This window comes from Grus americana, chromosome 8, assembly GCF_028858705.1.
Source record: "Grus americana isolate bGruAme1 chromosome 8, bGruAme1.mat, whole genome shotgun sequence".
In the NCBI taxonomy this organism is placed as follows: Eukaryota; Metazoa; Chordata; class Aves; order Gruiformes; family Gruidae; genus Grus; species Grus americana.
Genome location: NC_072859.1, coordinates 3,812,644 through 3,839,490, shown reverse-complemented (window position 1 = coordinate 3,839,490; position 26,847 = coordinate 3,812,644). Strand labels below are relative to the sequence as shown.

The window sequence follows — 26,847 nt, the reverse complement described above, 5'->3', positions numbered from 1 at the left end:
CCAAACAGCAGCCTTGAACCAACACCAGCGTTCTGTTCACAAATTATTGCAGGACTGAGCCTACCTGATGAATGACTGAGATGGTAAGTTCCAAACAGAATTCTCACAGGCCCGAGTTAAACACCCCTTCTGCTGGTTGCTTACAACAGGTGAAACTCCTTGTCCCAGAACATAATGGCTTCTGCCCCTCTGACAGAGGAAGAAAGCCCAAACAGCAGAGACAAGCCTGAACTTTGCTTCCTCTGCCCCTCCTTGTGCACAGCTGCAAACACTGAGGAATAGTTGCTTTGCACGATACCTTGGGAGGAGCTGTAAAAGTAATCAAAGATATTTCCCTCACCAGACTTCAGTTAAACTTTTTTAGCCTACTTTATTGTAATTGGAACACTCTCTGATGCTCCAGGTAACCAACTTTATGACTGATTTTATCCCACCTACATGAACACTGAAGCGAGCAGTGTGTTATCAGCAAGCAAAGCCTTCCAACAGTCTCTCCACTTAAATAAATACTTCGAGTTCAGAACAACTAGGGAACACTGTAACTTTTCTTTCTCCTTGTGTTTATCTTTCCACTCTCATCCCAAGTTATCTTTGGAAAAGAACTGAGCACTACATTTTTGATGGAAACTTAGTTTGTTGCTGTATTTGTTGCAATCTATTATCCCTTTAGTAGTATGCTTTTTTTTTTTCATTGAGACAGAATAAAAATAACTCATTACCAAAGCAGTCCTGAATTTAAGATGGTAGAAGAGGCAGTTAACTTAATTCTGGCCTGACAGGAGCTTAGGAAGGTTTGCATAATGAGGTGTGTATCAGTCATGTTACTCCTGGTTGGTGCAGAGAGAAGCAATACTCTTACTGTGAAGAGTATCAGAGATGGATTGAAAAACAAGAGTAACACCCCCCCATATTCTGCTCTTGGATAATCCTGGCAGTGGGGGCCTGTGAAAAACAGGGAGGAGGTACCTGAACAAAGCTTGGGAAAAGAAAGGACAACATCACGCTAGTTTTGGCTGGAATGCTGCCATGTATTTAAGGAAACCAGAACAGACTACCACTGCACAGCATCTTTGCTCGTTCACAGAAGAGATCTTTTTACAGCTAGGATTGCATTATTGACAAAATCATAGCAAAACTTCAACCCGTGGTGCCTCCTCACTGTACCTTTTTGCCGTACACAACCGAATGTAGTCTCTGAACAAACTACTACCTACAGCAACTAATACAATTCACTAAAGTTTGGTTATAAACTCAAGTTTCAGTAACAGTCTTGGAACCATTCCTTCCGTTCTCACTTATGTTAGGGCCTGGCTTGTAGGCAGAACTATGAAAACAGAACTGAATGCCAAATTAAATGTGCAATCTGGAGTTAGAAGTGCACCGAGTCAGGGCTTTCTGGCTTGCTTAAACTCAGCTCATATTTTATGCTGTGATATTTTATCATCTTGCCATGACCTCCCTCTGAATTGGAACCAGTCAGGCTTTAGGAATGATTCATTTCAGGAATATTCCGTTTCATATTAACCTCAAGTTCAGAAACGCTTAAGAGTTTTGGCCCCATCCACTCTTCTGGATTCCGTGCTAGCAATAAGGCTTTAACAAAGACTCGGGAGCAGCCACAATGCCTCGGTGCAGTAGTAGATGTGAGCGTAAAAGCAAGTAACTGTGTCAGAGACCTTCTCACAGTAACAGTACCTTGACCATGCACGCTGGGCTCAGTGCCAAGTTCTGCTACATAATTCTAAAACATCTTCTCCAATTAAAATAGCAGGCAAGTCAAATTTTCAAAATCCAGTTTGGTAAGAAGTACTGGTTTACTTGAACAGGGTGTGTTTGCGAGTCTGCAGTATCCTGATCTATGAACAAAATGATTTGCGTTACTCAGCTGCACAGTGAGTAGGGTAGTCTTTTGTGAACACGGTGGCAGCGACTCCAGACTTATCATCTTCCAGGAACTCGGCATCTTCTGCCTTGCCATCTGCAGCCACCTGGGCCTGTTCTCCTGCCTGTACACCTTCAGGCAGATGGACGGGGCCTTCTGCCTGCCCCCCCGCGTACGTGGGGGTGCTGTACTTCATAAGAATAGTCTTAAACTGTGCCAAGGGCGCGTTCGTGCGAACTCCCATAGGATCGAAGTGGGTTCTGCTTACTCTGTATCCAGCTTCAGAGAGATAGTTTAAGAATTTATTTAACCTGAAAACAAAAACCAACCCAAAAACATTTAAAAAGGAGTTAACGCCAATAAGGCTGATTCAATACAAGCTATGTATCAGTTGTCATAGCAGTGTAAGACTAGAACTTAAACAGAAACCTTACTTTGGCATGTTCATTCCTTTAATACTGTGTCTGTGGATGTTGTAGTAAAATGCAGGGTGCTCAGCACTGTTCTCAGATTTTTGTCGCTTGGCTGCATTTCGAATCACTTCTTCACTTTTTCTTTTTCCTGCACCACAAGAAATGCCAGTGAAACCAGTGACTACTCAGTGAGACCACAAAAACTGGTGGTGAAGCCAAAGACAGTAAATACAAAAAAAAAAAAAAAAGCCACACAGCAACCTCACCTTTGTGTCTGCTTTTATAAGCTAGTGTTTTGCAGAGTTAAAATCTAGCCTGAATTTCATTAACGTGCCTTTTTCTGTAATAAAAAGTGAAGTCAAGAAGGTTTCATGGAGTATTTAGCGTTCTGCTTTTACCAGTGGCTATGATTCTGGATGAAGGTAAAGTAAAATCACTATTCGTTGGGAAAATAAATCCTGAGGGACCAGTATTGTCAAATATATATTTAAAAAAAAGTGAACGCTAGGTTGGCTTTATCACTTAAACTGTAGTTTAATTTGAAACTGCTAGAGCTATACTAAAATGATCTACTTACCGTGTACCAAGGAGGATTCTGCAGAAGTATTTGGTGTTTTAATGTATACGCCACACTCTTCTAGAATGCAATTAAAAGGCAAAATTAATTCTACTGTCAGACAGTAAAATGGCAAAATGCCTTGGTTACACAGAAAGAAAGGACACCACACTCTGGCCTAAAGGATACGTACGGGTAACTTTAACTTGCTAACTCAGTAACTGGAATTTAGAGGGGATATTCAAACACGATTTCACTGACTGGCGGAACAGCATTCCTGTACAGAAAGCCCTTTCCTTGGGCACTCTGATTTGCGATCACAGAGCGTGACAGCTGGAGTGCTCTCTCCCTAACAGCGCCCGCTCTCAGGTCGGGACCGGGGTACCACAGAACTAGCAGACGCTTTGTATTTCCATCTCCTTCAGGGCACCTGCTGGATTTCACAGCAGCCAACCCGCCTGCATTACGCTGATTTGGTTTCGATCTGTCACACCAATTAAAGATGTCTAATCCAGATGACAGACCCCACTCTTTGTACAGCACCAGAGACAAGAGCTGACAAGTCTCACGCTGCATTCAAAGCGACAAATGTTTTCTTGATCTTTTTATGTATACACTGCTGTTAGTATTAAGTTACCAAAGAGCAGTACCTCTCTAAATCAGCACAAAGCCAGTCCTTTTTGTGAGCAGTATGCCATTATTCTTACCTTGTTTGTTCTCATCATAAGGACTGTGAGTAGAAAAATGCTTGGAAGTTGTGCACTCAGCTTCACAAACTAATGTCTTCAAAAGGGGCTGAGCTTCATCTAAACCATACTGAACTGCCTCAAACAGCATTCTCCTGAGGAATCCAGTGTTGAAGAGGGCTCCTGACCTATGAAATGCAAGACAAGTGGAAAGTTAAGATTTCTTAATGAAAGCAAAAAAGTCACTCTCAAAATCTCTTGCCCAAATCGATCAGCAATTACGTTACAGCAAAGTGCTACAGCAGGTTGACTGTGTTCTTAACTTAGCGATACTGAATTATTTTGTTTCTAATGACAGCAGCATTTGTCTCATGTTAAAAATTGAGATCTCAAGAACAGTAATTTTATTTCTACCACTGACTCGCCCTATGACATCAAGAATGTCATTTAACCCCCTTTTTGTACCTGGAAAAGCATTGACAATTGTCAACCGTTTTTAAATACTGCTTCAAAATAGTTAAGGCAAAATGATTTATTCTTGTTTCTCACAATAGAAAATTCTAAGTATTAATTATCAAGCAGTGTATTATTTACTACTGTCAGCACATGGAAAGACTGACTAATATTCTCCACAAGTACCAAGTCATAAACTGTTGCTTAACATTTGGCAACTAGAGGACCACATGGCCAGGGTCTCCTGTGTGGGGTGTATTACAGAAGTTGCACTGCATGTGAAATTCAAAGTAAGCTGGTTATTACTAGTTAACTGCTTTGAACTCTATGAACAAAAGCAAAAACTGAATACCCTACTAAATTCAAATAAACTGAATGTTTCCTGAATTCCTCCCGATTGCTATACCTCCTTTTGTACTGCCAAAATATCCAGCAGACTTGCGGTTTTTATTAGATGACCTTCCAACCTAACTTACTCTCTGATTCTATAGTGCGTTCTGTACTCACCAGAGAGGACCAAGAACTACTGCCGTCTTCCCAGGCATACTGCCGTGACAATCACAAGGCAGCTGCTGATAAGGGTTTTCTGCAACAGACAAACAGGATTTAGGTTGTTTTGAAAGAGTCAGCAATGCCTCCTTTACTGGAGAGAGATGACAGAGAGATGAAGTAGTAGCTTACTTCAGTGGAGGTATTTGGAAGGGCATGCAACAGAAGTGTGACACTGTTCTCACCTCTGCCAGTGCTTATGAGAACTTACTGATTGATTACTTCAGCTTTAATCATTGTGAAACACTGAAGAAGAAAAAAAAGCCACAGAATTCCTACATTTCTTGGTGGATTTCAAGTAATAAGGAAATGGTTAGCCTTCCTGCACTTACATAAGTAGCTGTCCAGGTTAACAATAAATAGCAACGAAAAAATTCTAACATTAGCCAATTAATCTACAAAATACAGCCCATCTACAAGTTTTCTAAGCCCTAAGCTTTCTTGCAAGCAAGGCATTAAGTAAACAATTCATTTACTAATGATCATCTCTACCATAACACTGTACTCAACCAGTTACTCATTTTTGTTCTTAAAACTTTAGCTAAGGTTTATCTTTTTAATAACAAGCTCATTGCACGCTCCTGCACCTGAACAGCCGACTCTTAACCTAGAGGCTGCCTTGATTTACCACCAAGCGTGAGATGAATTACAGCAATGCTGCGTGCTTTTCCTACCACACTTGTCGAGGTATTTCCATCAGGCATTTACAGCCACTGCCCAAGGTCGGGCAGAATCTGAGGGGAAAGCGATACTGTTTAGTCCGCTACGTTTTAAGGTAACTGAAATGAACAGTAGAAAAGCGATCTGACACCAAAATCTATCAAGCTGCCACTGTATGGAAGAACCCAACGGCAGCAAAGACTGTCTCACTCTTCGTGTCCTTTACTGAAAGGACAGATCCACGGGTGTACCAGGCATCCCGGCAGCTTCAGCAGCTACAGCTAGTTGGAGTGTGTGCCGTCTAGAAACAAATCCAGTACGTTCACAGTGAAACCCACGCAGACAACTAATTAACCCACTACCATAAAGCAGATACTGTTCTACTAGAAATACCTTGTCCGCCTCATATAATGCACTCGATTAAATAGAACTGTTACTTTAGTAAAGGGATGTCAATATAAACGAGGCCTAAAGAAGCACAAAAAGGAGATACAGGAATGAGACCTGCCAGAAAGCGCAAAGGAAAAGCCATTTACCTTCTACCATATTGCCCTCCTTCTGAAAAATCCTCTCTTCACACCACTGGCAATGGATGAGGTATCTTATTTTCTTTGCTGAATCATCTGCAGGTGACGGTCCCCTTAAAACTCTGACCACTACTAGAACAAAATGTTCCAGAGCTACTGCAAGTAAAACTTCAATGCCTTTGTTACAGCGAGCTGCAGCTCTATGGAGGAAAAACAAACACAAAACCACATTGTACTGAAGTCAGCAGACTAACACAGCCACGGGCACCTGAACCTGCTGGAAAAATCTTGAGCTCATCCACCTTCTAGAAAGATACTCAAGGTCTGAGAAAGTTTTGTTTCAAGTGCTTAGTTTTGTCTACTTCCTGTAAGGTTAAGCAAATCCTGTTTACTTCTTTTTATCGCCTCTAGAAATACCAGTCTGCCATCTGCATCATCTTTCTATCCAAATCCCTACCTACTGCCAGGATACTGGAACAAAAAAATATAAACAAACTAAATGAAAATCCAGGAAAGTAGATATGTAGAGGGACACACACGGTTGTACATCATTGGATGTTAATGAAATACAGGCTGTGGGATGGTAAGTGAGCAGTTCCTGAATAGGTAAGCATTGAGAAGGAAGAAGAAACCTTCAGGGAGCTGGAGCATGTAACCCAGAACACAATTAAAACTCAGCTTGAGCAGCACGGCTCTATCTAGGAATATTCTGCAGGGACCAGCTTGACATACGCAGGGAGATAGGTAAAATCTAAACATATTCAGGTCAGTATTTGCGCTCTGGCATTCTGAAGACCTCTGTGAACTTGATTTCCTCCCCATCTTTCCTGAGCAGTTGTCCCATCCTCTTGCCTGTATCTTTTTTCTGGCAATTAGGGACCAGGTTTTATGTCTTCATTTATTTAACAGACTGGATTTACAGAGAATATCTATATGCAAATGAGGATCTGAAGTGAACATTAGTTTCCACTGAAGCAAGTCCAACTGTAATGCTTAACTAGAAGCCATTCAAGCAGCTTAATTAATATTTAAAAAGTCCTATACAGCACTAAAATACCACAAAATTGATAGAGGAGTGAAAGAGTTTGCAGATAGGCAAGTCTGGGCACTACTTCTTATATTACCATCCCTCCCCTCCACCAAAAAACCTCCCCACCATCCCAACTCCCTACTCTATTTATGCCTTTTCACCTCAGTCTTTTAGTTTAAAATTTACATTATCCCATAGCAGCACGCAGAAAATATGAAACATTAATTTTGTGTCAAGAAGTCTGGCTTTTATAATTAAGGAATTCTGGAAACTGAACATGTACAACCTACAGCAACATTCTGAAGTTTTGTATCGCTAATACTTGTCTAATCAATTTTTTTACCATATTTTGAGCTGATTTAGCAGTACCTTGTCACAGCAGCAATTACAATTCTGGCTGCCAGTTCCTTGTAGTACTCTGTTCTGACAATGTTACATCCGTAATGACGCAGGGCAATGTGCTGAGCCTTTGCATACAGAGAACTGATGTCTGTGGACGTCAATGACACAATTCCAAGGTTTCTCACATTTCTGAAGGCAGAATCCAGATAATTCACAGAAGTTCCGAAGGGGTCCAAATGTCTGTAAAGAAAGGAAGTCCCACTGAGTATCTATAGTTTAGCTTTAAACTGAGGAAAACCCTATTTTATAATCTTCACCCATGCTCATTATTTAAATGAGGAGGAAACAGGACTAAAATTTACACATCTCTCACCAATTACTCTGGAATACTTCAGTCTCAAATCGCAAGAGCCAGGGAAGCACCGTGCTGGGAAATATGCATCACCACAAAGCAGCAAGTATTATTTATTTTTGCATCCTGACCCACTGACTAATTCAGGTCACAAGAATATTGGCCTGATGCTTACCTCCATCCTTAAAGGGAAACTTCTAAACCCAAAATTATCTTCACATGTATGCATTCCAGTTTATGTACTAAATAATTAGCCAAATTTTCAGCCTGAATACCTGCTGCTCAGATCTGGATGTTCATCGATACAAAAAAAATCCAATCACTTATTTTGAAGTCTGTATAGGTTTTGAACGTATGCATCTGTAAACCCAACTTGGAAGAATTAGCCTACTTTAATTGAAAATGAATATGCTGCAAAATGGATTAAAACAAGAAATGCAATAAAGTCCTACACAGCAACATGCAAAGGTATGAATTTTAAATCAATTTAAAATTTTAAGGGGAAAAAAAACCCCACAATTTGACATTTCTCTTTATCAAACGGACAAGTTATGAAAAAAATAGTTTGGCTTAAAAATTTCAAGTACATTTATAGTCCATTCTGGATGTCAAAAGGCCTAATATTTTTCCAGCAATTTCTAAAACATTTAATCTTAAAGTTCTGTTCCCACACCATTTCTGGGACAATAGAATTACATTTCAGATACCAAGTGACTGTTGGTTGATTCTTTCTTTCCAACTTCCCCAAATAATCATATACGGGGAGATGGGGGGGGTGTCATTATCCAACCAGACAATTATTAAGAGAAACATTCAACACTTACATAAAATCAAATGATCTCAAATGCATTATAACATTGGCATCCATTTTTGTCACCTCAATGGTGTCAGTATTTTCTTCTCCGTCTCCCATAGCTTCATCATTGTCGTCTTCCTTAGTGTTCAGTTTCACCTTCATTTTGTTTAAATGACAGTTTTCCTGAATCATTGTCACAGAATTTTCATTACAATCATTAATCGTAACTTTCACGGAACTCCTGAGATGCTTTGCCCATTGTAATCCCATTATACCTAAGGAGAGACAGAATTATAAGTCCGTGACAGAATAAGGAGTTGGTTTCTGGGTCGCTGAACCGGCTAAGAAAAAAAATTCATCCTTTCAAATGATTGTAATACAGAAGTGCGCGTCATGCAAATTTTGTCATCTTTCCGCAAAAACATGTTAGTGACCTTCTGCTCCAGCACCGACTGACAACGGGGTACGTACAGGGAGGGTCTATTTGGCACCTCCTTATACTGGAGTTGGGGCTGCAGAGTGAAAGACCTGTGATTTTTGCAGCGAGCTGGACCCCCAATCTGCAGGAAAGGCCCTTGGCTTGTGTAACACCCCAGCGCGGCAGGCAGACTGCGTGACAGATCACAGCAAAACACGAGAATAGGTACTGTGAATGTTTTTAGGCTGCCTCCAAGTGTTTATTGCTGACTCTGTAGTAAAGTCCACGATTACAGTGTAGAAGTGCAGGACAGGATGCATGCCTGAAGTCTGGCCTAGCTCAGAACGGGGAGAAATTCATTACCAAGAATTTTTATGCAAAATGCTGAGCAGTTACTGCTGTTCTCATCTATGAGCTGAAGTTTACAGTAGCTGCCTGATAAAGAGGCAGCAATCCAGATCTCTTGAGGTTTTTGTTCCAGATGGTTAACAGACACTGCTATAACTACTTTACATTTAGTTCCATGTTTAAAATGTTTGTAATCACTTAAGAGATGATTCTGATAAAGAAGCTTGGATTCATCACCGGTTTTAAACCACAGGTTGATTTTTGCAGCCAAATTCCACAGCCACGGAGTCACAAGAGATTTGTGACCTTGGACGCAAGTTGAGGAAGATGCCATTTCATGGACATTTAAGGCAACCGATTTTAAGGAGACCACTAAACTTGATTTAATATGATTTACAGTCTTTTTAAAAAGCCTTAACACCTGTTTGGGTTTTTTTGGTATGGAAGCTAACAACTGCCTGCCTCAGGAAGAAAATTACTGTGTACCTCACATGATTTTTGAATACACGATGTCAGTTACTACTGATATATGCAGCTTCACACTATTGGATATTAGCCAAAAGATTAAAGAAATTCACTTTACCAGTGGCACCAAAAGCATCCAAACACTCTATTGGTTTACGTTCCTCAGCTAGAACGGCTAGTGCGCAGAATATCAATTGCCTTGAAAAGAAAAAAGAATGGTCACAGTAAGTTAAGAAAATATTTTTCCTATCTTTTCCTTATTTATTTCCCTTGAATGTATCACTAGAGCATTTAAGCTAAACAATACCTTTTACACAGAAGAACTGTAAATCAAAAACCTCAACTACCCTTAGTAGTTCAATTCTACAGCAGGATATTTGTAAAGTAAGGTCCTGAATCAACTTACTAGTTACTCTAACACCAGAAAAAGTGGGTAACATAGTGTTTTTCTTACTTGCTCAGCACAATCTGATACTACCCTAGTAATGGCTGTGTTTAAAAAGACGTCAGAGAATACTGTAGAGCAATGAAATTCCGCTGTGTTGAGGAACAGGCCTTGTTCTTTTAGACACGGCCATAACCTTAGCTGGCATGGCCTTCGTGAGAAGCACGTCTTAGCTGTCACTGACGGCTCCGACCTAACTTTAAACCTGGAAGCTCAAATATTAACAGCACTGAGAACATGAGTGGTCAGCACGGACTGAACCCAGTCCCACATTTCGGTGTCACCGCTCGCACCTTTCAGTTGTGGTGCAGACACCATTTATGACTCCTTAAAAAAGAAGACGATGTTTTTTCCTTCTTTTAATGCAAATATGAGAAGGAACTGGAAAGAATATAGCCCCCAGGAGAAAAAGGCCTAGAACATGAAAACCATCAACGATAGGTATGCTGCTGTTCAGTTAGAAGAGAGAGAGCAGTGACTATCCGCACTATCTTGTAGAGATTCACAGGAAAACATCTGAAGTGCATACAACAAAGCTAGTTTTCAAGTGTGCTGTCTCCTTTGAAACTACTCATTACATAAAAATATGTAACTGCTTCAGAAACTACAATATCCCCCACATAGTGTCCTTGGGTTTAAATATTATTTGTCAAGAGTTTTCTGATGGAAAGCTTTCAGAAATGAGAAATTTCTGAATCAGAAAAACAGGAGTGAGCCAAGCAGATAAATTAAAAGCACTTCCAAACAGAATTCGTACCCCAGGAGCCATATCTTATTACTCACCAATGCTATTTCTCCTGCCCTTTGAACAAGAATTTCACAGGGTTTGCTTCTCAAACGCACGAGTATTTCTCCCTACAAACTCACCACCCCTCTGGTGCATCCTCCCACTCCCTGTTCTCTCACCTGTTGAGTTTCATTTTAGGATTAAAATAGGAATCTGTTTTCTGAGGTGTGGAGTAGTTGGGAAGAACCTGCACATCTGTGGCTGACTCTTTCAGCACTTCATGAGACTTGGGAGCAGGAACTAAAAGAAAGTAATTGTGGGGGAAGGCAAGAGTTAGTGAGAATTGAAATGAACATTAGCATGTTTGATAAATTAAATTGAAAATCTGCTCCCATGCAGCAAGCAGTCTGGATTATGCAGTAATCCAACTGGTACACACGGATCAGTTAACAAGTACGTGGTGGGAAAAAAGCAGGCAACAATTTATCTTCTAGTCCCAAGAGTGGCAGATAAGAATCAAGCTCTACCACAATTTTCTTCCCATAAAACCCCAGATTTGTTTCTCAGTCGGGCTTCTATGTATCTACTCAAACTTAAGAAACCAAGCCCCTGAGCCTGAGGCTTAGCATATTTGTTTTCATATTCAAACATAATACATTGCTAATTAATTAAAACCCTATTAACATCATCCTGAATGTATATCAATAAACTGCAAAAATCCCTGAAAATCCTTGATCTAATCTCTGTAAGTTATCAAACAGCTTCGTGAAACGCGTAAAGTCAGCACAAGCTGCCACGGGCTCCACGTTCATAGCTTCCAAGTTTTGCTGAAGTGTCTCCAAAGCACGAAATATCCGACCTCTGAATTTCTCCTCTCCCCGGGAGGAAAAAACCAGCATTTTGTTAAAAAATGACAAATGGGCCATTCTTTACTAACAGCTCTGAAGGGAACCAAACAGAGATTCATGTAAAGGTACGGAATACGGTATGGATGGTACCACTATCACTTCTTGGACACACAAACTGATCCCCAGACACTGAACTACTACTCCTAAACTGCACATTCGCAACAGAAAGAAGTGTGACCCTCAGAGCTCCCAGGCTCACCTTTATTACATCTAGATAAAATCCATATGTCTACACAGAGACAGAGAAAAAAATCAGACCAATTTTCAACAGGAATAGTCTGGGCTGTAGCAAAAAACACCTTAATTTTTAGACACCAGCTAATCAATAATGTGCTTTTTACTTGACAGCTGTAGAGAACAGACAACTTGCAAAAATAAAGATTGGAAGCATTTTAAATAATATGAATGCCAAATCTAGTTTATACAAGTTTAGAAACAAAAGTCTAATTCTGAAGAAAGTCAGATAGGATTGTCATTTACCAAAGAACTACGGGCAGCTCTATCATGACTCTCCAGGACTGAACAAAAAAAAGTCATCTTGTTTTGTAAATCCATGCTGATGCAGTTTGGATAAAAAGCAAAGGATTTTTATATTGCACAGATTTACTCAAGACTGATTTACAAACACACGTGGCCAAATACATAGGCACTAAATTCTCTCCACAGATTTTGTCTCATGGATTCCATGTCCTCCATTCCTTTGGAGAGCCAGAAGCCTATGTTTACAACATTAAACTAATTGTGAAGGGAATATTATTTATCAATAAGATCAGAGTAGCTGGTCAACACAGAGACTAAATCACAACACTGCTACACCTTGTGGGGGGGGCGGGAAGGGGGGGAGGGAGAAGTTCTGAAATATTAAGGGCAAATTTCTCATTAGTAAAGCTAAATCTGTTTCAGAATTTTTCTCATGTCTCTCCCCCACATATCATCATAGTTATTCCATGTGCTAGATAGTATAAAAAGACTGAATGTTTTAGAGAAGTAAGAACCTACCCGTAATGAACCTTGATTCAGTTTCTCCTTTATTCACGTGACGATTAATATGACCTATCATGTCAGTTCTTCGTGTAATAGTTGCTGAACAGATGATACAATGGTAATGGGCTCCCATCTTTGAAAACGTCTGTAAAATATAATACATGTCGTTACAGAATACATCAACACGGTTCAAGTAGAACTACAGCTGAACACAGGCAGACAAGGAAGTCATCTGTCTGTTACCTCTAGCGCATACGAAATACCTGGAACATACAGCCACACAGACTGTAAATAACGGTACCCGCAGAGCCAGCACAGCACCACAATTCAACTCTGCCGACACTCCACATACTCAGCATGCAGGGAAGGAGCTGAGAGGCACCCACCACCTGGCCTAACAAACCCTTCGTCTCCTCCACACAAAGCCGCTGACTACTCCAAACTGTGACAGCGTTTTACATGATCTAGGCAGCTACGCACCAAAGTAATACAACTACATTCAACTACCCAAGGGTTGTATCAGATACTTATATTCTGGACCGATAAGCTTTTGGTATCCCACACTGGATAGCAAGACATATTTTGAGACTGCGTAGATCATAAAAGTTCCCCTAAATCACCCATTTCCTCCACACTGTACAGTAACAAATATTTCCACAATTCAGTATTTTTACCTGGTCTCCAACGACGTTTGGTTTTACTGGACGACAAGGTAAGTGGCAGATGCACATTCTGTACCCTAGAAAACAAATTTGTGTCACACCACAGCACGGTAAGTAAACAGAATGCATACGTCCTATACCATAAACTCCAATTCAAAGTATTCTTTATCTTTAGGGCATGGTCTCATTTAAGATTCCCAAATATTGCCACAAGACAGCAACAAGAGATCATTACCAATTATATGAGAAACTCACCTTCCGCAGAGAAATTTATCAGCTAATTATACACTATAAATATTTTAAAAAAATTACATACAGGCAATTCATTTTAATAAATCTGTTAGCATCCTACAAAGCTACAGCGAGCCTTCAGGCTACATGGCATACAACTCTTGAAAGTACTGGTGAGTATTTTACTAAAGTATTGTTATCTGTTACTTGCGTAAATACTCCTATAAAACATATGTTCCATGGTTTAAAGAAAAAAAACCACCACCACCAAAGACATCTGCTAGCGCACGCAAAAACAGAACTCCAGTCATATCATTTTTAATTTAACTTTAATCTTGTCCATCTTCTGATTAGTCATTTTGTTTCCTGCAAACTCGTACAACTAGTTCTTTAAAAACACATTCTGTTCACTTTCTTTTCCTTCTTAAACGTCCTGCAGGGATTTTAATGCATCTTACCAGCAGATCACAGAGTTTGTTAAAAAAACAGATAAAGCTAATAAATACTGATACTAAATAAATACTTTAAATATTTATCTGAAACCAGGGAATCTTTATGATGAGCCAAAAATGACAGCATGTGCATCTGATTATTAACAATATAACCAAAACTTTCTTATTAGTTTTATTTTATATATATATATTTTTCAAATTTTATAGTCATTTTCATGACATGCCAAGCAATTGTTGGTTTGTTGGGGTTTTGGTTTGGTTTTTTTTTTTTTTTTTTTTTTTTTACACAAGAAAATGCACAACTGTAACTATTTTGGCATGTAGAATACAGAGCTATTTTGCATTTACATTTTACATCCCAGGTCAAAATTCATTATGTCAAAATATGGTTCTAGTTCAGAGCTGGTAACAAGATGCTTAAGTGAAGAGGGATTTAAAAAGATGAAACACAGACCAATGTCCTACATGTCCACAATTTCTTCTAGTATTTACTATTCAAGTATGATTGCCTTTACCTTCAAATTCAACGGAAACTTTCCAGTGCAAATTCTGAAGGTGACGATGGAGTTTGTGACTATAGCAAGCTTTGAACTTCTCCTCGGGACACAACGGACAAGGCTTCTTTTCATCTGAAAATACAAATAAAGAAGAAGCGTGAGAAACGTAGGAAATGCAGCTACCACTGATGGTAACAGAGATGCATGTTACGAGAAAAAAGAACGAAGGGACTGCCAATGGGAGTTTGAGATTAATTCCCCAGGGTATATTCTATTTCAGGCATACACAAACGTCAAAGTTATGGATTGTCTTTTTAGTCCATAAAATACAGACAAGAACCACTATTACTTTAAAGATCATTAACTTCTACAACCTTTAGGTTTTGTTTTCCAGTATTTTTTACTCCAGCAACACGAGGCTAATGCAACTTCTGAAGAGTACTGCAGAATAACAGAATTTTATAGATGAAGTCTAAAGACTTGCAATGTTTCAAAAACCCCCAACTGAACAGGTTAGAACAAGAATCTGTCTTTCCTCCTCCCAAAGCTTTTAAATAAAACAAGCACCTGGTATTTTTTAAGCTGCAAAAAAAGATAATGTACTCTATGTTAAAATAATTTTTCTTCTCAGAAGTCCTGCAAAAGAGACAAAAAAGCAAAGGCAAGATTGTCTGACATCAAAGGTGCTGACGCACTTGAACTACTAACCTAAATAAAAAATTGGGAGAAATACGTTGTGGAGCTGTATGCAGGAATTACATATCAGAGCATGCATACATCTGCCGCGGGGTCTTAAGACTGCTGAATGTCAAACCACCTCTCATGCAGAATGTAGCAGAAAAGCTTGTATGTGTTTGAATAGTACAGGATGGATACTGAAACATGCCACACAACATGGGCATCGTTAACCGTAACTACTTATCTTAGGCTTGCACAACGGTAAATTTCCTTTTTTATGACTTTTTTAATGAGTGGATTACTATATCCACGCAGAGTCCCATGCTGCTGAAGCCAAGAGAGGCAGCCTACAGCTCACGAAACAAATCACCAGTGTTCTCCAATGTTGATCAGCCTCTTTTATTGACTTAGGATTTACTGAGTTACCAAATACACGAGCCGATGGTAATAAACTCCATTAACACACAGGGCAGAAGAATGCTACATCCGTGGCAGAAGAAAAAAATTACTATGGAGAACAGGAAAGGGAATAATGAGTTTCTTACTACTACCATGGATTTACATAGAACTCAGCTCAGCAAGAGCTAAAAGTACCAGACTCAGGAGATACTTATGATGTATCTCCTCATTAAAAATGGAACAAACGCTATAGAAGTTTCTGGTATTCTTGTTAGTAAAATTAAACAGACATGAAGGTAAGGCTATTATTTCCATCAGTGGCCACTCTAAAAGATCATTAAAGCGCAAGAGCTGTATGATGTAGACCCTGACGTTTTTCTTGACCTGTGAATAAAAACTAGTTTCAGTTGCAAGGGCTGCCACTGCCAGCACTAAATATGTACACGTAATCAGAGAAAAACTAGAAGTTGTAATAAAACCACTTTGTAGCCTTAAAGCAGTCCTCCAATATATACCTGGATCAGAAATGATTACAGAGTGGGGAAAAAAAGGAAAACATTCAAAACAGAATACCTATTTATTTAAACTGATATTTAAACACTGCAAAGACAACAATTAGCTTCCCTGTTATCGTAGCACTTGAAGTAAAATAAATTAACATTTTGCTGATCCACGCACACTGCCAACGTTAGAAATGTTACAATGCAGAAGAAAAAGGAAAGGAATCATTAAGGCCTTAAATTTACTGCAAGAAGTACAGCATTCGATAAGGGAACAAATCATTAAGCTGTTTTTTATGAAACCCCTAGTTTTCAAGCATTATAAATATATATAGTGTGCTAAAAATAAAAACTAAGAACAAGTGTAAATACCTGTAACATGAACATCTGTGTTCTGGGATACTGCCATGGGAAACTCACCTTCTTTCAGGTCAGCTAGCTTCTCTAGGTCAGCAAGATGTCTTTGAATTGAAATGTGTTTCTCTAAAAAGCAGAGATATTTAGAAGTTAAAAAAATATTTTTAGTTTACTGCTACTTTTCTATGCATCATTTCAAATCTAACACTATTAGAGAACGGCTATAATACCAACTGGAATACTCGTTTGTATCCTTTAATTTCCACAGTAGAAGGGATGACTGCAAAATTAATCCCCAGAATAGTTCTTTAAGAAGATCCATATATTTCTACTTGCTTTTTGATGCTGACACATGTAAAATTTCTCAAATTGGAAAGACCTTCATTTGAAAAAAACGAGCTGAAAAGATCAAGACACATTCCGTTTACTCCTGGTTTTACTGCTCGGCATTGTTAGTGAACACAAATGATGCACAAAGCAGCAGAAAAACATCCTACAAACTGTCTGGCAAAACTAAAATATCAGCTAGAAGTGGACCAATTCTAAGTAACAATTATTCACTATTCAGCCAGGATACATTTAATTCTACCACCTCCCCGCCACACACACCTTAGAAGACTGTTTAACCTTTAAATTTACCTCCTGATTTTTCAACTTATCAGTCAATGGGAACAGTGGAGAATTTGCTAAAAACAAGAGAATCAGCTTATCCAATAAATCAGCTTTATTGGTTTCACAGCACACAGAACATCCCAGTGTACGGTACTACTGATTCTCTAGCAATTGTAAACCTTTACCATGTTTTTACAAGATTAGTCTTCAGGTTTTCTTACGTGAAACAAAGACAGCAACTGATCAATGTGCTCAAGATACAGAGGTGAGTTTTAAAGCTAGGGTTAAAAGCAATTCCTAGCTTTTAATTCCTGCACTTATATACAATAGGTTTTCTCTGCTCTCTGTGGTGCTGTTAGCATCAGGGCCTGATGTAGATCATACTCATCTAACCTTGACTTCGCTTCTGTCACCACGTATGTGAATTTCTGCAGTGATTTCCAGAAATGTTACTAAGGGCAAAATGGCATCTCATTTGAATGAGATTCCCAATGCCTTAGGAAAATATTTTATTCAGATCCATACCTATTGGATGTATGGAAAATGAGATTTCATACATTCCCTTTACTTTTTTTCCCCACTGTTCCTGCCTTTTCTCCTCCTTTCCTCAAGCACACAATACAAATATTCTTAGAGTTTATTAGCGAACCTCTTGGATAATCAGATGATACATCCAAAATGTTGCTATCGGATTCCCTTGTGGATTCCTCCTCCATTCCTTTTTCTTCAGTTTCCAATTCCGACTCAGTAACTTTCACATCCAGGTTGTTGCTTTTCACTTTTCCAGAGACAACCACGCCATCTTAACAAAATCAAACAAACAAAAAAACCAGTAAAAGTGTTGTTGATATAACTGAATGATACAAACACGTTCATTTGTTTCCAGTAATTTGGTGCTTCTAACAGACAAAAATGACTACAAGTGTGAAGGAGAAAAAAAATAAATATAAATGGTATGTTGGAGAATAATGAGATTAATTATCACTCATCCTTGGAAACCACTGTGAAATAATGCCATCTTGAACAGAAAAAACTATTCACCCACCTGTGTCATCAGATGTTTAAAGTTAACAAATAATATTTACATCTGATTTTCTGGAAAAAATGCAGTGCTAGCAAGACAAAGCAGGCAAGGAAGAGGTCCAAATACTCATAACGATGTACTAACGGCTAAGAAAATTTGAAAACAGAAGTTGAGAACAGTTTATGACTAGTTGAACAATCTGAAAAAAGGAGGGGAGGAAGGAAGGAATTTGCTATCACTAGGCGTGATGAGGGTTCAGTGCTGATGCCATCAGGATTTGCAAATGAATGACTTCTCTGGGTAGGGCAGAGATGGGCCTACTGAAGAATTTCAAAAGAACTTAAGAGGCTGAGTGATTGGGCAATAAAATGACAAAAAGTAGTCAAGTGGGGGACTTGGGGGAAAAAACCCCTAATTTTGATTTCCAGTATGACTGCATGGACTCTGAGCTGAGCATCACCAGTCAGGACTACCACCTGGGGATTTTGAAACAGTTTTGAGGAAAGAAAGAGGTATAAATCCTCAGAAGCAGTGGGTGCCTCTCCCCACCAACAGACACTAGGAAGCACTAGGAAAGGATGCAGAGAGCCATGCTCAAAGCATATTGTGCCTCATCCCCCAAGCTTCAAAGGGACAGGTAGAACTAGGAGAGTTTCAAAAAAATGTGACAAGAAATAACAAAGCTACGGCATCACTTCTTAGCTACTGAGAAGCAACAGAGCAGGCTATGACTTTTCAGCCTAGATATGACAGATGTCTATAAGATCATGAGATGCAGAGAGAGCACAGAAGTCAACCACTCAGTGTCTACTCCAGCACAAAAACTGGGGTGCACCACAAGGAGACATCAGCTGGAAATTCAGAGCGGAAGACTGTTCTCTACGCAACCTACCATTAACACTGCAGACCTCCCTGCCACAGGCTGCTGCAAGTCTACAAGTGCCAACATGAGAATTTTACAGAAGAGAAATCCACCACGGGATTTTAAATACGAAAACACAACCTTTGGCTGAAGGAAAAAGGGAGTAACAAACTTTCATGTTTGAAGATATTTCTGGAAGACGCATTAATGTATGGTTGTTCTGTTCTGCTAGTCTTCTCTACCCATCTACTCCTGGCCACTGCTAAAGACAAGAATAAGGGCTGGAAGGATCTTACACCAGTTCTTACAATTTCCCTGGGGTTTTTGTTTTCCTTTAAAGGTTGCAGTTGGATACAAATATTTGCTATTATTAAAAAAAAAAAAAAACCAAAACAAACAAAAAAAACCCCAAAACAAAACAGAAAGAGGAAATGGAAGGAATACCTGAAGACAACGGCTGGAGCAATTGTTTAGAAAGGCAGAAGCATAAAATTATCCTACCTACCTTAAAATATATCAAGACCAGCATTGCTACTTAGAGAGCATTGCTGTATCTCTCACACATCTATTTTTAAGCTGACAACTCACCTGAGACAGACTTATATTTCCTGCCTACTTCTCAATTACAAAGTTGCAAAGTGCCTAGTGATAGTTTCGACACGCTTTATTAATAGAAAGACAGAAAAGAAAAAAAAAAAGAAATAAAGGATTTTTGGTAAGAAATCTGTAAGAACGATGATTATGACTGCACGTGGTGTGAGAACAACTGAGCAAACTGATACAAAAATGCATAGTAGAGACGGCAGTAGCAAACGGCTGGCATCAGTGCCACGTTTGGCGGGGCTGGAAAACTGGCACCACCAGTTTAAACACATTTGGCACCAGTTTAAACACATTTGGCACCAGTTTAAACACATTTGGCAGAAAACACTGAGGAGAAAACGGCTGGGGCAGCGCCGGCATGGCACCCACGGCATCCCCAGCCCGCCTCCGCAGGCCCGGCTCTGTAACGGGACCTTGCGGACCACGGCTGGAAATAATAAAAGATCATCACCACCAAAAAATAAAATCTCATTAGGTTTAAGGGGAGGAAAGGGCCACACAAGTCCTGCTTTCCCTGTTTCAAAGCTCCCTGAGCACGGCGGGAGGCGCCGAGCTCAGCCCCCGGGCCGGGCCGCCGCATGGAGCACGTGTGGCCCCGCACCGGCCCAGCTCCACACAAAGTCGGTAAAACGGGGAACACCGGGCTTCGTTCACCTCGCGGGGGTTTTCATGGCGCAGGTGGAGGGAGAGAGGAGACGGCGCGAAGGCGGCTCCAGGCACCCGGCTGTAAATTCAAACCCTCACGGGGTTCGCTCACGGCGCTTCTGCCTCCTGCGCCTCCTCATGGCGACCGCCCGCGGCATCTCCCGGGCACGGTGGGGCCGCGCAGACCCGGGCAGAGGGACAGACCCCCGGCAGAGAGGGACGGAGGGCCCGGCTCCCGCCACCCCGCCCGCCCACGGCCCCCCACGCCCGGCCCTCACTGAGCGCTGCGGTCTCGCCGCTGCCTTCGGGGTTCTCCTCATCGTCGTCCGGTTGCCTCTGCTCAGAGGATAGCCGTGCCAGCGAGGCCTCCGCAGCCTCCTCCGCTGCCATCTTCTCCGGAGACAGCCCAGCAGCGGGCGAAGGGAGCCGAGTCGAGGCAAGGAGACGCGCCGCCGTACCCACACGCTTCTCGTTTGGGAGGGAGGCGGGCAGCGAGGCACGGCGGTGGCGGCCCGGCACGTACGGCGGGAGAGGAGGCGGGCCCGCACCGCCTACATTTCCCAGGGCGCCTTGGGGCCAGGGCCGCCTCGCCGGCAGGGCTCCGGCTCGGGAGAGGGGGGGCCGGGCCTTGCCTTGCCCAGCGCGCCCCGCGGCGGGGAGGGGCCGGCCCGGGGCAGTTGCCGGAGGCGAGCGGGGCGGAGCGGATTGCTGTGCCGTGCCTGTGGGGGGAAGGTACCTCAGAGATAGCCCCGGAGCCTCTCCGCCGGGACCCTCCTCCTCAGGCCGCCTAGGTGCGACGGGGTGGGGGGCGCGGAGCTGCTGTCGGCTTCGACTTCGGCGGGAGGGTGCGTCCGAGCTGGCTGTGAGGTGGGGCCGTGCCTGTGCCCTGCGCTGGGCAGGCGGAGGAGGGAGGGAGGGAGGTGCTGGCAGCTGCCGGGGTGGGCTGCGAGAGGCTGTCTGGCTTATGCCCTGAAGGGCCGCGGAGGCTCGTCCTGGATTTGCCCCTTCTTCAGGCGTGGGGTTGGGGGCAGGAGGCTGCTGCCCCTGTGCTCGGCAGAGCAGCAGCTCTTCCTGCAGTTACTTCAGCCCGCCCATGTTGGAGGCTGTCTTGGAGCCGTGTGTTTGCTTCGCTCTTCCCTGCTTTATGGCTGAGCTACTTCGTGGCTTGTTTGTCTCGGTAGTTGACCTGTACTCTGGAAATTCCCCTCCAGAGCTTTGGCGGCTGCTGGCGAAGGTTTCTTACAGCCCTCTTAAACTCCTTCGTGTTCCCGGCAGGCCCGCGGGACTCGGTTGTGTGGAGGGTGGTGTAGCCATTGCGAGATGTCACGATAATACCTCCACCCCAGGGGAGGAGGGGGGTGGCCTAAGGCGAGAGTTACATGGTTGGAACTGCTTCAAAACTTGGTTGTATGACTAAATGTTAAAGGATGTTTGTCTCTGCTGGTACAAAAGATGTGTCTGTGGAGCAGATGGTAAAGTAGTTGCCATCCTTTTTTTCTGTGAAGTTTTCTTAGTAGCGAGATGTGAATAATTAACCTTGCTGAAATCTGCTGTGGCTCTGTAGTGAGGAAACTAAAGAAGAGTATTAAAGTATTTTTTCTTTATGCAGTTAAAATTTATTTTTTATACTATCTGGAAATAAAAACTTGAAAGAAATAATAATGGCAACACTGTGGGGTTTTGTTTTGTTTTTTTTTTTTCCTTAGGATTTGAAGATGTCAAAAAAGAAAGTGAAGAAATTAACTGGGAAGGAAGACTGTTTGGATGGCCGGGATGACAAAGTAGGAACAGCTGTATTACTGCTATTATGATTATTTTAATTAAAACACCCACATTCAGGAGAAGAGCACGCATTATTAACAGTTTTGTGATAGAAGGATGAATCGAGTTTAAAAGTGGGGTCATTAAGAATAGCGGGAGGGTTGAATTGGTCAGATAACTGCAAGTTTAAGCCAGATAATTACCTTATGTTTTTCTCTGGAGGCTATGCGTAGTGTGGGTATCAGAAAATATGAGACTTTTTTTTTATTTTAGTGTATCTTCCTGTTTGAGGAAATTGAACTTAAAGCTGTTACCAAAACCACTACTGTTTTTTTTTTTTTTGATTGATCTTTATCTTGGATCATATATCTTAATTTTCTGATGAACCACAAATTGTACTTCATAGGATTTTAGCAAGCGACTCTCAAATATTGACTCTTAACCACTGAGACATATATCAATGACCAAAATCAGATGTAGATTCTTAGTATACTCTGGTATGTATTTTTATCTAGTGAGTAAACTTTCACTTGTAAAATGCAGGTGCTACAGGGGTGATAATCTTTCTGGTCATGTTTGTATGTTGCTTCCCATTCTTTTTTATTGTTTGTATCCCCTCTGGGAAGTTATTTCCTGGCCAGTAGTGTAATATATATCCAATAAATCAGTGGTTTAATAAATCCACACTTAAGTTAGCTAGATTTTTTTTCCCCTTGGATGTTATGAGGTATATATGAAATAAGAGAGCTTTTAACTGTCTTATCATAAACATGTCAAAAAATGTTGGGAAGTGCTTATAAAGAGTGATATTGTGGCCTTATAAACTGAGTTATACACATTAGAAGCCTTTTGCTTGTGTAGAAAATGTAGTTCAAAGCCAAATATTCGTAGCTTCCACACACCCCCCCCCGGAATTCCTTATTGTTACTCGATTTGTCTTTTAACATTAACTTAGTCTAAGGCTTTTTTTTTTCCTTCTGTAATACAAAGGGTAAAAACTTAGCTTCAAACCTCATACTATAGCTGTATTGCTAATGCCTATACTAATTTGGAAATATAGAGTTTTAACTGTTACATGCCCTCAGTCTGTTTGAGACAGCATTAAATATTGCTATATGCAGACATGGACCAGCGTGAGCAACAGTGAGAACCCAAACTGTTAGTAGCAAAAAGATAAGGAAACCTCTGAATAGTAGCAAGCGTTTCTTCAGTGTGATCACAGTATGGATAAGAGGTATCTTCAGATCATGCAGGTAAGAGTAAGCCATTTAAGTAGAATTGTATTTAGGCATGGTTGTGTGGGGGCTTTGGGGGTTTTTTTGTGTGGTGTAAGCAGGACCACAGATTACAGAAGACTTTGTGCCTGTTGGTTTTTAGCAGTTTGGCATGTGATTCCCTAAGTGTGAGTGAAAGGACATTTGTCACAGTATAAATTAGAGCAGCTTTGCACAGAGCTGTCTGGAGGAGTCAGCACAGCTGCCTCTTGGTAACACGGCCCAGATAACAGCAGGTGATATGATAGCCATGGGATTGTAAACAGGGAACACCTAAGCCAGTCTCCTCCAACAGGACATTTACCCCAAACTGATAATGCTCAGAGGAAAGTAACAATAAGAAAGTTTATGATGACCAAACTAGGTGAAAATCAGGAAATTATCAAGAGACTTTTGAGAAAAGAATGAGCTAGGTTGAAAAGAAATACTAAAAATACCATGAAAACTCGTGGTTCTAGGGGAGTAGGCCTTGAAGAGAGAAGGCAGTAACAGAGCAGCAGTCAGACTGGGTTTGATGCTGTCCGAGGTTGTCCCACCAGCATCATGACCTCCACCTGCCCCAATGGAGCACCGTCACTGCCAGACGCTGTCAGTACCCTGTGTTCCAGCTGGTGGAGTGACAGGATGGGGAGGCATCCTGTAGTGTCCCACGCCTTGGTGGGGTGTACGTGACCTTGTGGGGGCCCTTTCTCACCAGTGTGTGTGTTAGCAGCTTGTAGGAAGTGGTGTGGCTCCATGCATGACTGGAGCACCCACGTCCTCAACGACATGAGCGTGTGTGCCAAAGTGTATCATGGAGGTGTGTGAGGTTAGAACTTTGTGGTGCCAAGTCATCTGATCTGGTACCATTTTGTATTTGTCTGTTATTATACCTGTTAATATTCCTTTTCTGTTGCATTGCTGGTATTGATCCTGAGTGTGTAGTTCACCTATTGCTGGTTGAGTTGTTAATAAACCAATAAAACACTTTGATCCCTATTTGATTATAATCACATGAGTTGAACAGGTCTTCCTGCAGCAATCACTGATGATTCTCGGCGGCGGCAGCAGCCTTTAACAGCCCTGTAAGATACGATTTCATTGGGTTTGCTGCTGTTAGAACTTCAGAACCAACCACAGCCAGAAGTTCTCAAGATTTCCTTAATTCATTAGGACTCCACTGGTTTCTGCAACCCTTCTACTTTTTAATGAAGTGCTTTCTAATATGGAAGTAAAATAGCTAAGGCCTCAGGGCCTTTGCAGGCCTCTCTAGTTAGGAAAATCTCTGCACCAGTGACCTGATGGCCTCACTGAGTCAGCAAGACCCAATTATTGGAGTGAATTATTTGTAAAAGGATGTACTATCTAGAGCTTCCTTATCTGAAGTAATCCATATGTTACTCTGTTCTCTGTTGTAATTTCCTATGCCCTGCTGTAGTTTTGGGAAAACTGAGTCATATAATCCAAACGTATATAAATTTTAACTGCCTCGTTGGGCAGAGTCTGTCACTTTGCTGCTCTCTGTTCTCTCCCATAGCTGCAATAATAAACTGCTTTCTGTTCTGACCTGCTCAAAGTCGCCTTCCAGTTATTCCCCAACACAGATGCGACACAGCTTGCAATGTCGATATGCCAAGCAGTGATATAACTGCTTTCTAAATGAGGACTGTTCAAGTTCTTTGTTTGGGGACTGTCTTTCTCTTAACCAGGCCTATGTAACAGTGGTTTCACGCTGTTCCACCTAATTAGTAAATCTGATGAGAATTAATAACACATCTCTTCTGCACAAAAACCTCCCATAGAAATAGCCTCTTTTTGGCCTTACCTAGGGGGTAACTGGAAGCAGTCTTCAGGTAACTTTCCTTTTCTTAAGAATTTTTATAAATATATCAGTATGTGAAATACACTTTTGTATACTTGTAGATTATATGAAACACGTGAATCCTGAATGTCTCTAATTGAGCTTTATTTATAGCCCAGGACTGTGTGCCATATTCAGTTTTTCCCCTTGTGTTCTTAGATACAGCAAAATCTAAATACTAAATTATAGTAAGGTATGTGGCTGCCTTTTTCAAGGCTAACTTATTCAAAATCATAGTGAATCTAGTATGAAATAATAGCTTGTTCCATCTTATGAAGGTTGTTTAAACTGTGGTTTCTTCTATAAGCCCTTGGATTTTTTTGCTTCTTTCAGACCTCGGAAGACACAAGATCTTATAACCATAGTATGAAAAGAGAGACAGAATTTCAGAGGTAAATTCTTGCTCTGTCACTAAATGGAACTACTTAAAAATAAACCAGTCACAGACTTTTTTTAATACTGAATTTAAGAATTTTGTTTAACGTGTTCACCAAATAAAATATGATATTTTAATTGATGAAGTCTTGGCATTGCATTAATGAGTGGATTCTGTCTAAGCTGGGCAGTTTGAGATAGTTGAGAAGACAGAGTTCAGAATTATTTTTTTTAAACTCTGATGTATGTTACTACACGTCAAATAAGGTAGAAATTATACCCTTCCTATCATAAAAAGATCAAATTTTTTTTTGTCTTGAGCGCTACCTTGTTGGTCTGTATTGCATGTTACATGTTTTGTTAGCCAAAAAAAAAAAAAGCTCCAGTGAAGTCTGGAGCATAGTTTTGCAGTGACCTTAGTGCCTTTAATGGATTCTTGTAGTACTGAAATTGTTGATTCTCCTGATGTTTGAAGTGATTGATTCCAAGGCAAAGAAAGCAATATTTCACATTGAGTGTAGCAAATGTAAACAGTGTTTGAAAACTGCTTTGTATAAAGTGAGAACATTCTCATGAATCCTGAGATGGAAAAGCTTTGATTTGTTTCTTAATCATGGGAAGATCTTGTTGCAGTTTCTCTGTTAGGCTGGAGTTGTAAGTGGTAGGATATTTAGCTGCATGTATACATGCTGTTAAGCACTGTTTGTTAGTAGAGAATGAAATAACTGTAAAACAGTAACTGTGCTCATGCCAAATCTCTGCCCAGTCCAGTACCGCATCCCTGACGGTGGCCAAGGAGGGCTTGCGTAGGAAGGAATATGTGAAACAAGACAAGTACAAAATGGTTTTTCCTGTTGTACACCCTTCCAGCTTCTAAGAACCAGTTAGGGGGCTCCCAAGTCGCAAGTCGGATGCCAATCAGTGCATTTAAGTTACCTGTCCTACCTGAGTTTGTCAAATGGCCTTTACCTCCCCAGCGTTTTTGAAAACACTCTTCTAGATTAGAGTAGAAACTTTCTTTGGATATTTTAAACCTAGTGTATGATAAATTTATTATTTTCTCTGCTTTTATAAGAAAGCTTCCTATTCAGTTTTCATACCATTCATGATTTCTGTAGAATGTTACTATCATAACAATCGTTCCTTTTTGAAGTTCTCCAGCCTGTTTATCCTGCTCTGTTTGAAGGCTGTGCAGTGTTTGGCACTGTGCAACCAAGCTGAACTGCTGCACACTTGAGTTTTAGGGTGACACACCTAATATATCGTTAAAGTGCTGTTAAAACTTATGTGTGTGGTAAGATGAAACTCGACCTTGTAGGGCATCTCTCAAAGCAATAGATAGTGAATGTGGAGAAAGCTTTTCCTCTATTTTGTAAGCTAAAATAGCCATACAGCTAGGAAAAATGTTAAGTACTAAAAATGCTGTATCAAACTATTTTAAAGGACAGATGTTGCTGCAAGTTCGTATTTAAGAACATACCAAACTGGTACTCATAAATACTTAGCTGTAGCTGCCTAAATCAAGTGCAGGTGG

General features: G+C 40.9%; 2 protein-coding genes across 8 annotated transcripts in view; one reads left to right on the top strand and one right to left on the bottom strand.

Moving 5' to 3' along the window:
* Positions 1-1,007: 1,007 nt before the first annotated feature.
* TRMT1L (tRNA methyltransferase 1 like) lies at positions 1,008-20,661 on the bottom strand. Of its 2 annotated transcripts, none has more exons than XM_054834039.1 (16): positions 20,342-20,661; positions 17,579-17,731; positions 16,333-16,443; positions 14,402-14,515; positions 13,216-13,280; positions 12,557-12,686; positions 10,829-10,949; positions 9,596-9,675; positions 8,275-8,521; positions 7,126-7,338; positions 5,736-5,926; positions 4,498-4,576; positions 3,559-3,725; positions 2,873-2,932; positions 2,317-2,443; positions 1,008-2,193 (listed from the first exon to the last, which is right to left on the bottom strand). In XM_054834039.1, the coding sequence occupies exons 1-16, from the start codon at positions 20,451-20,453 to the stop codon at positions 1,878-1,880; spliced, it is 2,286 nt and encodes a 761-aa protein (XP_054690014.1). In that variant the 5' UTR covers positions 20,454-20,661; the 3' UTR covers positions 1,008-1,877. The 2 variants fall into 2 exon arrangements, with proteins under 2 accessions (XP_054690014.1, XP_054690016.1); XM_054834041.1 differs by having other exon boundaries at positions 16,381-16,443.
* Positions 20,662-20,732: 71 nt separating this feature from the next.
* SWT1 (SWT1 RNA endoribonuclease homolog) overlaps positions 20,733-26,847 on the top strand; it is a 39,758-nt gene continuing 33,643 nt past the window's right edge. For 2 of the 6 annotated variants that reach the window (XM_054833048.1, XM_054833053.1), the window contains exons 1-3: positions 20,733-20,854; positions 21,770-21,844; positions 25,272-25,330. In XM_054833048.1, coding sequence (XP_054689023.1) covers positions 21,779-21,844; positions 25,272-25,330 — 125 coding nt within the window. In that variant the 5' untranslated portion in view covers positions 20,733-20,854; positions 21,770-21,778. Of the gene's footprint in view, positions 20,931-21,769; positions 21,845-22,945; positions 23,078-25,271; positions 25,331-26,847 lie in introns of all 6 variants that reach the window. The other 4 variants (XM_054833051.1, XM_054833050.1, XM_054833049.1 and 1 more) reach the window with 4 other exon arrangements.